The sequence below is a fragment of the Silurus meridionalis genome, chromosome 17 (assembly GCF_014805685.1).
Source record: "Silurus meridionalis isolate SWU-2019-XX chromosome 17, ASM1480568v1, whole genome shotgun sequence".
Classification (NCBI taxonomy): domain Eukaryota; kingdom Metazoa; phylum Chordata; class Actinopteri; order Siluriformes; family Siluridae; genus Silurus; species Silurus meridionalis.
Window position 1 is genome coordinate 21,550,508 of NC_060900.1, and position 13,681 is coordinate 21,564,188.

The 13,681-nt window shown below is 36.9% G+C and overlaps 1 protein-coding gene across 4 annotated transcripts; it reads left to right on the forward strand.

Moving 5' to 3' along the window:
* The first annotated feature begins 188 nt into the window (after positions 1-188).
* On the forward strand, positions 189-13,228 carry LOC124400181 (solute carrier family 26 member 6-like). Of its 4 annotated transcripts, none has more exons than XM_046871825.1 (19): positions 189-653; positions 1,419-1,558; positions 3,204-3,314; positions 3,430-3,605; positions 3,951-4,115; positions 4,435-4,587; positions 6,144-6,226; positions 6,360-6,507; positions 6,627-6,740; positions 7,251-7,328; positions 7,638-7,733; positions 8,019-8,125; positions 8,206-8,275; positions 9,373-9,465; positions 10,090-10,194; positions 10,273-10,437; positions 10,553-10,607; positions 12,280-12,398; positions 12,613-13,228. In XM_046871825.1, the coding sequence occupies exons 1-19, from the start codon at positions 520-522 to the stop codon at positions 12,634-12,636; spliced, it is 2,136 nt and encodes a 711-aa protein (XP_046727781.1). In that variant the 5' UTR covers positions 189-519; the 3' UTR covers positions 12,637-13,228. The 4 variants fall into 4 exon arrangements, with proteins under 4 accessions (XP_046727781.1, XP_046727783.1, XP_046727784.1 ...); XM_046871827.1 differs by having other exon boundaries at positions 577-653; positions 3,527-3,605; XM_046871828.1 differs by lacking the exons at positions 189-653; positions 1,419-1,558 and adding an exon at positions 2,705-2,750 and having other exon boundaries at positions 3,527-3,605.
* The last annotated feature ends 453 nt before the right edge of the window (positions 13,229-13,681 follow it).

Here is a 13,681-nt window from a genome sequence, read left to right on the forward strand (position 1 = left end):
TGACTGACCTGCAAAATATTGTTTGCAGTAGTTCTCCTTGTCTCCAGCCATAAATTGCCAGTAGAAGAGAGAGAGAGAGAGAGAGAGCGAGAGAGCGAGAGAGAGAGTATAAACTTTTTAATACCAGATAGGACAAGATACACATTAACATGGAGAATAAGAAAGAGGAGCAGAAGCCCATGCTGTTCTTTACAACAATTACTAACACACACTACACACATTCAGCACATGCTAGTTAGTGAACTGGAATCTCCAATCACAGCTCTCTCTCTCTCTCTCTCTCTCTCTCTCTCTCTCTCTCTCTCTCTCTCTCTCTCCCTTTTTTTTTGAAGAGTTTTTATGAGTGATCTGTAGGACTTTGCGTATCCAATGTCGAGGAGATACAGTACATGCACTCTTGAGGATCAGTTTCTTTTTGGATCTAGGCTGTTGTGAGTGGTGTGGAGTGATAGAAACAAACACCAGACCTGCTAAAGCTTTGTACTCAATTTCTAACAGAAGAAAAGCGTGGAAGCAGAAATGTATGAGAAGGTAAAAAAGAGGGGGAGATACCACATCCAGCGAGAAGTCATGGATGAATCCAAAGTTGATGAACTTGGAGAAAAATCCGATGTCCAAACATCACTGATGAGCAAAATAAAGGAGTCGATGAGGTTCGAAATTATTGTTATTAAGAGAGGAAATTATAAAAAAAAAAAAATTGGTTTACAAAAAATATAATTCTTTTTTCTTTTAAATGCTATGGTATCTGTAGTGATGAAGCTGATGTCAGACAATTCGGAAAACTGAAAAGAAAACCTGCAAGCTGAGCAAGTATTTATATGGAGGCCTAAGTTTTTAAACTAGTAAAAGTCTTCAGATGAGAAACGTATGAGTGAACAGTGTATTCAGTAAACAGAACTTATGCTATAGCAGCTGTATAAGTAATAGATGTTCTTTCACAAACCTCTTTTTTTCCTTATTTTATGTAGGTAATAAGATACTGTATAAAATTGAGCAACTTTATCTCTTACAAAGTATATACACTTGAGCTTCTAGTGAAAATGATTAATAAATGTGTCCTTACAGAAATAATCACCTTATCGACAATTTCACATTGATATTGGTTTGTGTAAAATGTCCACCAAACAAGTTCATTGAAAGTGAGCTGATATGAAGTAGAATGCTAACATATTAATTTAAGTCTGTGATATCAATTACAGCTGGTCAGAGATACTGCTATGAAAACCTATAAATGTGCTAAAGCATTATATTTTATTAATATGTAAATGCATCACAAAATTATTTAAACTGTGTTTTCTTGGTAACACAGTGACTGTCTGAAAGGCTGTCACACTAAATCCCACCTGTCTGCGAGGCTGAATGTGTTTGGAAATGAAAATCATCCCACTTGAGTCTCACCTCAGTCTCTGTGCCAGGTGTTCTGGTCCTCGTGTGAAGAGCTGCTTTCTGTCGAGTATTCCCCTGCTGTCATGGCTGCCACGTTACCCACTAAGGGAAAATGCTGTCGGAGACCTTGTCTCAGGAATCAGTGTGGGCATCATGCACCTGCCACAAGGTTACACACACACTCACACACATGCTTCTGAATTAATTATATTTCAACACTGTATATATCTGAGATCAGTAAAAAGGAGTAGTTTTGTGAAATATATTCTACACTCATAGCAGATTTACTTTACAGCATGTGTTTGTGATGACTGAATTAGTGGCCTACAAATGAGAGGAAACAAAGTATTTCTGCCATTTCTGTTTTAAGGAGATACTTTGTTTCCTCTCATTTTTAGGCTACTAATTCTAAAAAATTGTCATTTATTTAAAATAATAAAATTGGGAAATTGTAAATCCTTCTAAAATTATATATATATATATATATATATATATATATATATATATATATATATATATATATATATATATATATATATACAGGAGGAAAATAAGTATTTGAACACCCTGATATTTTGATATACCCTGATATTATATATATATATATATATATATATATATATATATATATATATATATATATATATATATATATATATATATATATATATATATATATATATTATATTAGTGGCTGGCGGTCAGGGCCAGCAAAGCCTTCTCTACTGGCCTAAACACTATCAGAAGCACTGACCTACATTTACAACCTAAATTCTAATATTTGTTCCATAAAATTGTATTAATTTATTTTCCCAACAGTTTATTCTCTTCATTCTGTAGCGTTTCTCTTGGCTGCACTGCTTCCAGTACGTGTATGTGGATGTTAGATTTTTTTGTCCAATCAGATTTCAGCCTCTATGTGCTGCCATGTCAATCTAATCTGCCCAGGGCCTTTAAAGTCTGTTTTGCTGGCCTTTTTACCGTAGAGAGTATTATGAGTGGGTCTGTTTCTTTAACCAATCAGATTTCATATTCATCTTACAGTGCCAGCTAGCTGGCCCAGAATAGCATGAGCATTTTTCCATCCTCTGATTGGTTGGTCAGAGGGAAACTGTTACAGACATGTTTGCCTGGCTCTGTACACAAATACATCTGAGTTAGACTTTTTTATGCCTACGGAGGAAAAGAAATTGATTTGGTCTCGGGCATACTTAAAAATACATGTCGGCTAACCCCGAAGCTAACTAGCTTGTCTCAGCCCGGGAAAGGGTTTGTTCACCACTTCCAGTCCAGTGAATACGAGCGGTACCACCGACTTACAGCCTCTGAGGAGCGGTGCAAACTATGAGTCTGCATCTCTGGTGAGTAGGTTGTGTTTTATTAAAATTTTTTTATGTTTTTGTCATGTTATTAGTCAAATATTGATTCTGAACTGCTCCAGATGATGTAGGTGGCACAGTTGCAGTTGTAGTGTAGAGGTTTGGAGTTGTCTGGGTTTCTTGCTTTTGTAAAATGGTATTCACCCTCCATATGTAAAATGCCTCTGTCTCTGTAATGCCACTTGTTGTTATATTGCATTTTTGTATAGTATTGATGGTTTCTATAATTGCGACCTGATAGTGGTGGTATTAAGAGGTGGAATAAGTCGGGTAAGTTCCCTCTGAAGGCCCAGGTACCGAATGCAAGGCCTGCCACTGATATATATATATATATATATATATATATATATATATATATATATATATATATATATATAAAGCATTAACAACAGACAATGTGTGTGTGTGTGTGTGTGTGTGTGTATATATGAATAGGAATGGCAAATGCACTGCTAGCTGCTGTCCCACTTGTGTTTGGCCTCTACTCATCTTTCTACTCGAACCTTCTCTACTTCATCTTTGGGACCTCTCAGCATATCTCAGTGGGTAAGTGTATATACACACACACACACACACACACACACACACACACACACACACACACACACACAAAATGAAAACATTTGAAATACTTGTATAAATCACACACCCTCTGCCATAGGTACGTACATAATGATGAGTGTGATGATTGGTGGTGTGACAGAGCGCATGGCTCCTGATACCGATTTCATGATCTTTAACAACATTTCCAAGGACAGCATTATAGACACTGTGGTCCGTGACAATGAGAGGGTCAAGATTGCTGCAGCTGTCACATTTTTATCTGGCATCTTTCAGGTTTGTTTAACTTCTGTGTCTGTCTATGATCTTTTCTGGTACAAGCACTCATGATTGGCTGAGTATGTATCTGCATGAATGTGTAGATGTACCAGAGTTCCTTTTAAAGTGGTGGATGTGTCCAGTTGTCAGTCATATCTACAATTATTAACATCTAATTACTACATATAATTATAACACGATTACTTAGAGTATATTGCTAAGTTGTTGGTGTTGTTTGGTTCTCTATCAAAAATATATGTCAAAGCTTTATATATATATATATATGAGCATGCATTTATGCTCTTAAAACCTTTTTAATGGTCCTTCACGAGTCCTTCTGTGTATGTGTTTGTGTGTGTGTAGTTGCTCCTAGGCTTGTTGCAGTTTGGATTTGTGGTCACATATCTTTCTGAGCCTTTGGTTCGAGGCTACACTACAGCAGCAGCCATTCACGTTATTGTGTCACAGTTTAAATACACACTTGGGATCAGCCCAAAGCGCTACAGTGGACCTCTCTCTCTTATATATGTGCGTTTGAATACATCACACTCACCATATACACACACACACACACACACACACACACACACACACACATACCCACACAAATGTATACATGCTGACCCAGTAAATTATTAATCTTTTCTCTGTTCATAAAGTTACTAAAAGTACATTTATAGTCAGTGATGGTATTAGTAGAGGGTAAATGGAAGACTTGTAAGAAATTGCAACCAAACAGAAAAAATGTGCCTTTAACTAGATCCTTTAACTAGATTAAAACACATACATTAAAATTAGACAATCTTATCTGCAGATTTTCTCTATCTTGTCATCTGTCTCTTCTCAGACGGTGATAGAAGTGTGTTCTTTGTTGGGCAAGACAAACATTGGGACACTAGTTGTGAGCATCGTAACTATTGTTGGTCTGATCATTGCAAAGGAAATAAATACCTATCTGGCACGTAAACTTCCTGTTCCTATTCCTGTTGAGCTTCTTGCTGTGAGTGAATTCACACATGTGCATCACCCACACACATACACTCACACTCAGAATTTTTGTATACAGGTGCATTTCAATAAATTAGAATATCATTAAAAAGTTTATTTATTTTAGTAATTCAATACAGAAAGTTAAACACGTACAGTATATTAGATACATTCTTTCCACACAGACTGATATATTTGAAGTGTTTATTTATTTTAATTTAAATGATTTTGTCTTACATTTAACAAAACCCATCAATTTACTATCTCAAAAAATTTGAATACTTCATAAGACCAATCAAAAAAACAGTGAATTGTTGGTCTTCTGGAAAGTATATTTATTTACAGTATATGTATTTAATACGTGGTAGGGGCTTCTTTTGCTGTAATTACTGCCTCAATTCAGTGTGGCATGAAGTTGATCAGTCTGTGGCACTGCTGAAGTGGTGTGGAAACCCAGATTTCTTTGACAGTGGTCTTCAGCTCACCTGCATTTTTTGGTCTCTTGTTTCTCATTTCCTCTATGGGGTTCAGGTCTGGTGAGTTTGCTGGCCAGTCAAGCACACCAACACCACAATAATTAAACCAACTTTTGGTGATTTTGCAGTGTGGCAGGTGCCAGATCCTGCTAGAAAATTAAATCAGCATATCCATAAAGCTGGTCAGCAGAGGGAACCATGACATGCTCTAAAACTTCCTGGTATACGGCTGTGCAAATTTTACACTGGACCTCAAGCTACTTGGGTTCTGTGCCTCTCCTCTCTTCTTCCATACTCTGGGACCTTTATTTCCAAATGAAATGCAGAATTTTCTTTCCTTTCATCTGAAAAGACGACTTTGGCCCACTGAGCAACAGTCCAGTCCTTTTTGTCCTTTGCCCAGGTAAGACTCCTCTGACAATGTCTCTGGTTCAGGAGTGGCTTGACACAAGGAATACATCAGTTGTAGCCCATGGATACATCTGTATGTCCATTAAATTTTCCATTAATGTGCTTGCATACAGCACTCTGTGAACAGCAGTTTCTTTAGCAATGACCTTTTGTGTCTTACCCTTCATGTACAGGGTGTCATTGATCGTCTTCTGGACAACTGTCAAGTCAGCAGTCGTACACAGACTGAGACACCATTTAAAGGCTCAGGAAACCTTTGCAGGTGTTTGGGTTTAATTAGCTGATTAGAGTGTGACACCATAAGTCTCCAATATTTAACTTTTTCACAATATTCTAATTTTCTGAGATACTGAATTTTGGGTTTTCATCAGCTGTAAACCATAATCATCAAAATTAAAAGAAATAAACACTTGGAATATATCATTATTTGTGTGATGAATTTATATAATATAGATTGTATATAGATCATACATAGAGTTTCACCTTTTGTGTTGAATTACTAATATAAATCAAATTTTTAATGATATTCAAATTTATTAAAATGCATATTTATTGGTGTGATTTTATTTAAATATTGCACTTAGATTTATTAATAGACACACATTATATTTATGTTGAAAATGTTTTTGTTCCATGGATATAAACACTTGTTTAATTGGAATCTTTTTGTTTGTGCATGTAGATCATTATAGCTACTGTACTGTCATGGCAATTCGATTTCAAGACTCAGTACAATGTGGAAGTTGTAGGTTCAATACCATCGGGGTGAGACTTTATTTTCTCTCTCTCTGTATTATAAATGTTCAAAAACACAACAAGTGCTTTGTTTTGATAATGCTGAAGGTGGTCTGTGTAAATAACAGTAAACTAATTGACTGATTAAACTCTGTGTGTTTAGTTTGCAGACTCCAGTCTTGCCTGCATTCTCTATGATGGGATCTATGATCGGTGATGCGTTTGCTCTGGCTGTTGTGGGTTACGGTATTGCCATCTCCCTTGGCCGTATCTTTGCTCTTAAATATGGCTACAAAGTCGACAGCAATCAGGCAAGACAGACTCATTAATAAATCAACTGCATACGTATGTTCATCGGCTTTTGTAACATGCCATTAAAGCTGCTAAAATCCTTTTTTTAATTATTAATTGTTTCTTTATATTTCTATAGGAGCTGATAGCATTAGGGCTGAGCAACTCAATCGGAGCCATGTTCCAGTGCTTCGCCATCAGCTGCTCCATGTCTCGCTCTATGTTGCATATTAGTGCAGGGGGAAAGACTCAGGTTAGAATCAGGCATACAATCATGAATAAAAATTCTAAATCAAATTAAAGACTTTTTTCAACATAATCATAGTTATGATAAAATAACATATAAAAAAATATGTTCCTGTCTGTATCTAGGGGTAATTTAATCACTCGTTATCCAATTATTCCATATGCTACACCACAGGGAAAACAGAAATCAGGTTTGGGAACGAATAATCTACACAAATTATTGACATTTTAATATATATGTTCCATAGTGGCATAATTTAAATAAAAAAGTTTATATTTTACATGTGGTTCAAAGTTACTTAAGCCTCATAACTCACTTTTCGAATAAAAAGAAAACTTCTATTTTTTTATTCATATTAGTATTACAAATGCACATAATAATGTGTTTCAGATTCCTTGGAAAGCCACAATGTGTCAGAAAACCATAGCAATGATGCATCAATTTCTCTCTCTCTCTCTCTCTCTCTCTCTCTCTCTCTCTCTCTCTCTCTCTCTCTCTCTCTCTGCCTTTATTCAGGTTGCAGGTGCTCTCTCAGCTGTAGTGATTCTTGTGATCTTGCTAAAGATAGGAGAACTCTTTGAGGAGCTGCCGAAGGTATCCAGAATGTCAGACAGTTTAAGGATAAAATGTGTGTGTGTGTGTGTGTGTGTGTGTGTGTGTGTTTGGCAACTTTTAGGAACAAAGTGTCAAAAATGTTACCTAGAATGCACCAAAGGTATAAAATACATACAAAATGTATATACACCGTATGTATAACCCAAAGTCCTGAAATGACAAAATATACGAATTGACAAATGTATGCCTAATTATTCTGCAAGAAGCATGATAACGGTGTGTGTGTGTGTGTGTGTGTGTGTGTGTGTGTGTGTGTGTGTGTGTGTGTGTGTGTGTGTGTTTGTCTAGGCTGTATTGGCTGCTCTTATCTATGTGAACCTGCAAGGCATGTTGAAGCAGTTTACAGACATTTGGACCCTCTGGAGGAGCAACAGAGTGGATATGGTGAGAGAGAGAGAGAAAAAGAGAGAGAGAGATAGAGAGAGAGACTAATGTGTGATATTAATTTCATTCTTTACAGAAAGAGAGCCTATCCTCGTCTCAATTACAGTCTAGTGTACAGACTAATAGCAAACAACACTGTTGAAAGGATGTTCTGTATGACAAGAGAAATCTAGAAATATATTATAGTTCTTTTGTTCGTTTTTATAAATTGAGCGCATTTTGTTTTCAGTCTAAAGACAGAAGCTGTACTTTTGCCTTTTTGTTTACTGTGTTGTGCATCTGCAGCTTGTCTGGGTGATGACACTAATTCTCACAATCCTGTTAAATCCTGATCTGGGTTTGGCAGCATCCATCGCCTTCTCCATGCTCACCGTCATATTCAGAACTCAGCTGTAAGTGTGACCGTTTGAACTCATTTATACATCAGATGCACCTTTTGACCAAACATTAACATTAACACTATCTTTTTTAGACCGAGGTATTCTGTCCTTGGTCAGTTACCTGGCACGGACATCTACAAACCTATAGAGGACTATAACCAGGTACACAAAAGTCAGGAGCCAGAAGGGGAAATGATTCTTGGTAGTTTTAACAACGTATTTTTTCCAGTTAGAATAGAGCAGGCATTATCTCATCAGAAAACCCTTAAAGAGCTCTAATGTAACATTCCACACGAGAAGGAGTAGCTTTCTCTAGCTTATACATTACACACATTAAATCATCAACTGAAATTAAGGTTTATGATCAGAAAGGTAGTATTAGCATTAGCTTTTGGGATATACCTTTTAGCAAGCTAACTGACAATAAGCCTCTCATTACTTTGCATAGGGAACACCTTCTCTCAGTGCCGTCTGCATATACTCAAAGATAAGCCATTGTCTTATCTGCATACTATTAGAACATAATGTATTCCAAATCTGAGGCTTCTGGAAATGCAAATAATTTTCCACCTCTTTTTAACTACATCTCCTTTTAAAAGAGGCTTCACTAAATGCTAATCAGGAAGTGAGAGCTACTCAAACAGTCTGTGAGTTCCTGTGAGTGTAGAAGTAAGACATGTTGAAAACATACCCAGTATATCCACAGAAATCACCAACCAATAAAGAAGAACTGTGCACTATTTTGTAGGTTGGGTACCAACAAGACACCAACAAATGTAAGAAAATATAGACAGAAAAAGTCCAAGGTATTTGAATTGTCTCAGGTTAAGCAAAAATATTACTTTAAAAACACGACACTTTACCAACAAGAATGTCTATATGATAAAGACAAGAGGATGCTGTTGGCAGAACAACTGTTTTTTGATGAATGGCTTTATTTTCTGGGGAGAGCAGAACATTCATTTGGGTTTCCTACAATCTCATTAATTGTAAAAATCTGAAAGTTTCTGGAAAGCACCAATTCAGAAACGAAATGATCAATAGATAGATAGAGATGCATTAAAACATAGACATGAATACTGTTTAAAGGGAAAACAGACGTCTTATCCATGTTCGTTATTAAAAACCTCTTAAAAAGTACTCTTTAACATGTTCGTTACACAAATCAATGTTTTTCTGTAAATGTGTGTGTGTGTGTGTGTGTGTGTGTGGGTGTGTGTGGGTGTGTGTGGGTGTGTGGGTGTGTGTGTGTGTTGCAGGTTAAACAGATTTCAGGTCTTGTGATTTTTCGTTGCTCTGCTACACTGTATTTTGCGAATGCAGAGATGTATATAGAGCACCTATATGAGAAGGTGAGCTCACACACTCCAATACACCCATAAACCATCTAGCTATAGAATACTGATATCTATTACATAAGAAAATATATAAACTTAAGAAACGTACGATACAGACTAAAGGGTAAATCTATAAAATGGACAAGAATAAGGAGTAAGTAAAAACACAGGAGATTCAAACACATATTAAATGATAAGAATTTAATATAGATACAGGCAAGAGCTCCTGCGTTTGTGTGTGAGCTTTATATGGTTGATAGTAGAGAAAATGTTAAAAGAGCAGGAATTAGGTCATATCTCTCTTCTCTCTTTATTTTTCTGTTGATTTTCAACATTATTTTCAGTACACCAGTATGTTGCTATCACATATATAACAGTACCAAACAGTTTTGCAGTAAGGCAATGGTGGTTCAGTTCAGGTTGTGGTTCAAGCCCCAGCACCACCATGCTGCCACTGCCGGTCCCTTCAGCAAAGCACTTAACCCCATCTGCTCCAGGGGCACTGTACCATAGCTGACACTGTGCTCTTCTTGTATTTTGTATGCAGTTTAGATAACAGAATACTTTTTATGTTTTTCGTAACATGTATATATTCATGTAATCGTTTAAATGTAATCTCACATCTGTGTCTGCATGTAGAGTGGGGTAGATGTGCCCAAACTCCTCGCACACAAGAAGAAGCTTGAGGCAAAGAGACTCAGGAAAGAGAAGAAAGAGGCAAAGCGAGCAATAAAACAAGCTAAGGTAAAACCTGGATCATGACCCGGTGTGTTGAATGTGCATGTGAATGTCAGTGAGTTTTAACTTTTTGGCTTTTTCTAGGTGGAGGGGGAAGAAACGTCTGACAGGGAGAGAAAATATGAAGTTTCAGTGATAGTGTGTCCAGAGCTTGACCAAGGTCATGACCCCACTATACCCAAGGCCATCATCCTCGATTTGAGTCCAGTGAACTTCCTGGATACAGTGGGAGTGAAAACTTTACGCAATGTGAGAATCCTGTCAGAGAGTCTGCTATTTTATATATGTGTTTAAAAATATATGTAATAGAAACCAATAAAAGAAATAATTTAATGCCTAATAAGATATCATCTCTCTTTTGTAGATCCATAAGGACTTTGGGGAGGCTGGAATTAAAGTGTATCTATCAGGCTGTCAAAGTAAGTAATCTATACTGTACTAACCCAAGCTGATCTGATGAAAGCATCATAAACCCTTGAGCAATTTCAGAGGTGGGAAGTAACAAATACTTCGTTACTGTACTTAAGTAGGTCGCCAAAAAGCATCGAGGTAACCGATGATCGAGATAAACGAAAATCAAAATGGCGGCAATATATTAACGTGCTTGAAATTTCTTTATGTACATGATGTGAGTTAATAAATGAGAATGTGCATGCACGTGTTTTTGAAGGTTTTTTTTACACAACAGCGTTGCCACGATTTGTTTGATGAAGGCATGCTATAAAAATACATACAGTACATGTTTATCTGTCAGGAATCCACCTGCCACGCCCCCTTCAGCCCCCTTCAGCGTGTCAGGTGTTTTCTCGGCCGCTTTCTCTGAAGATCCTGCGGCTTCAATCGCGCACATATGGTGCTCGTTTAGCATCATCACCAGCTCCTATTTAAACTTCCACACTCTCACTGTCCGTTATTGTTGGTATATGTTGGTTCACGGCGGTCGTTGTTATCGCGCATGCGTATCCCGGTACGTGCCTTCCCACCGGCACTCTCTCAACGGCTGCTCTTTTCTTCCCAAAGCGCACGGCGGATTCCCCCCCACCCCCCGATCTTGCCGATGTTCTATGCTTTTGGATGGTCATCACACGTTCCGCGCCCCCAAGCACGGCTTTCGCCTCCCGTTCATCGAATAACATTTAACAACAAAAGGCATATGTGCACTAACTAACAGCAGAGATTCACCAGTATACAATACAACACCTGTAGCAGCTGTAAGACTTGATTTTTCCGCCACTTCCGCGAGTTCTTCTGCGGCTGCACCGAGATAACCGACGTTAAATGGCAAATTTTCCCCCCTTTGTGCTCGAGATATTAGGGTTCGGCGACATAAAAAAAGTCGACATAACCGATAAAAAATGCTTAGACAAAGCGAGAATTTGGCGGTTCCACTTCAAAAACGTCGACTTAATAGGGTTGTCGAGGTAACCGAGCTCGAAATAAGTGGGTTCCACTGTATATTTCTGGCAACGTTTACTTTTAATTATTACAATTTTACACCAATATATGTACTTTCTACTTCTACTACTACATTTTCAAAACAAGCTCATTAATTTAGTAATTCAAGCTCATTAATGTCAATATTTTTTATTTTCACTGCGTGCTGATTTCAGCCCATCAACCAATTTCCTGTCATCTACCACTGGTGTATAATTTCCTGGTTATCACACACCACAGATGTAGACTAGTTTACGAAGCTCACAATGAGCAGGGCAAAAGGCAACAAGAAGTCTGTGGTTAACAAGGATGAGACAGAGGGAGTCAGTGTTGTAAACATGAATGTGAATAGAAACATTCTTGATCACCTGATCAACATCATCTTTGCTCTGCTTGTGTTCTATATGGTGGTTCTGTATGTTCAGCCTGGATACAGTCATTAGTTAACAGAAGCAGAATAATATTAAAGCATATTGTCAATAGTTTAGGTACTAAAGAGGAATGTTAACAAACTGAAAAAAAATTTAAAATTAAAAGTGTGAAAAGTAAAACAAAAAGTCTATCTTTCTCTCTCTTTCTCCCTCTATTTTTCTCTCTCTCTCTCTCTCTCTCTCTCTCTCTCTCTCTCTCTCTCTCTCTCTCTCTCTCTCTCTCAAGGTTGTGTTACTGACAGTTTGGGAAGGGGAGATTTCTTCAATGACAAAGTGACCAAAGCGATTCTCTTTTCCACTGTCCATGATGCTGTTCTTCACTACCAAGGAGAAAACACACAGGAGGTCAGACACACACACACACACACACACACACACACACACACACACACACACACACACACACACACACACACAGTTTCTCTCTCTTGTTAAATACAGCCATTGCAATGAGAAAATCTTACATTGATGGCAGTTTTACAGAGGATAATATCCTGAAGTCTATTATACAACACACACTTATGAGTAACACCTGTTCTCTTCTTCTCTTCTTCCACAGCCTAAAAAGGCCACACATTTCTGAACCCGAATCGATCCACAAAACATCCTGAGTATTTGACCAAATAAATAGTTTAAAATATTATTTATTACGTTCCTGGTCATTCAGTTCCACTATACAATACAATTGAAATACAATTTATCCCAAAGGTCTTCAGTAGGGTTGAAGTCAGAGCTCTATAGCAGGCCACTTAAGATCTTCCACTCCAATACATGTAAATCATATCTTCATGGAGCTCACTCTGTGCACAGGGGATTTGTCAAGTTAAAACAGGTTTGGGTCTAATAGTTTAAGTGAAGGGAAATTTTAATTCTACAACAGCCAAAGAAATCCTATATACAACTGTGTGCCTCCAATGTTCAAGATCAGGATTTTCAATTCTTTTGTCCATATAGTGTATTAACTTCTCTATTATGATAGATCTGATGCAATAAATAAATGTAAAACAAATGTTTTATTGATTTTAATGTTAATTAACATAGAATATATCAACACACTGACAGAGGTTTGTTTGATGACTACACATGTAATAGAAATATGCTGTTTTCATGCTGTTTTGCTTGGATATCTGTGTATCTTTTAAATCATATTAATAAAGCATTAATATAATTTTGAACACAGTTTTTATTTTTTTCCTTCAGATGCATTAAATTACAATTAATCCTAGTATATGCACAACATAAAATAGTAAAAGAAAAGTAAAAAATAAAAATGCCACTGAGTTACACTAGAGGGTGCTGCAGCCCCCTTATTATCTCCTTTTGTGGGTGTTTTCTTTATAGTCAACGTCAAAGGCAACTCTAATAGAATTATACATATTCATTTAGAAGAAAATTAGATAAAGAACCCTTTGTTTAAAAAATAAATTGAGAATGGATGTGGGTATAATCTGCTGAAATTAAGAGTAAAGCTGGATCATTTATAGGATGTAGTTTTAACACTGTCAGTGGTGTTTGAGAAATTGCTGTACTATTTGCAGGGCCAGTCTTAGATGAAAATGTAATCTTAAAAAATACCCCTTGTACAGTAAGTGCCCTAAGCAGACTGTTTCACTTTTTTACCCATGTGT

Excerpts from the sequence above, each read along its gene's own strand:
- LOC124400181 (XM_046871825.1), top strand. The coding sequence starts at position 520 with ATGTATGAGAAGGTAAAAAAGAGGGGGAGATACCACATCCAGCGAGAA. Across the intron at positions 6,508-6,626 it reads ACAAAGTCGACAGCAATCAG|GAGCTGATAGCATTAGGGCT; the intron begins GCAAGACAGACT and ends ATATTTCTATAG. Across the intron at positions 10,195-10,272 it reads GAGCAATAAAACAAGCTAAG|GTGGAGGGGGAAGAAACGTC; the intron begins GTAAAACCTGGA and ends GGCTTTTTCTAG.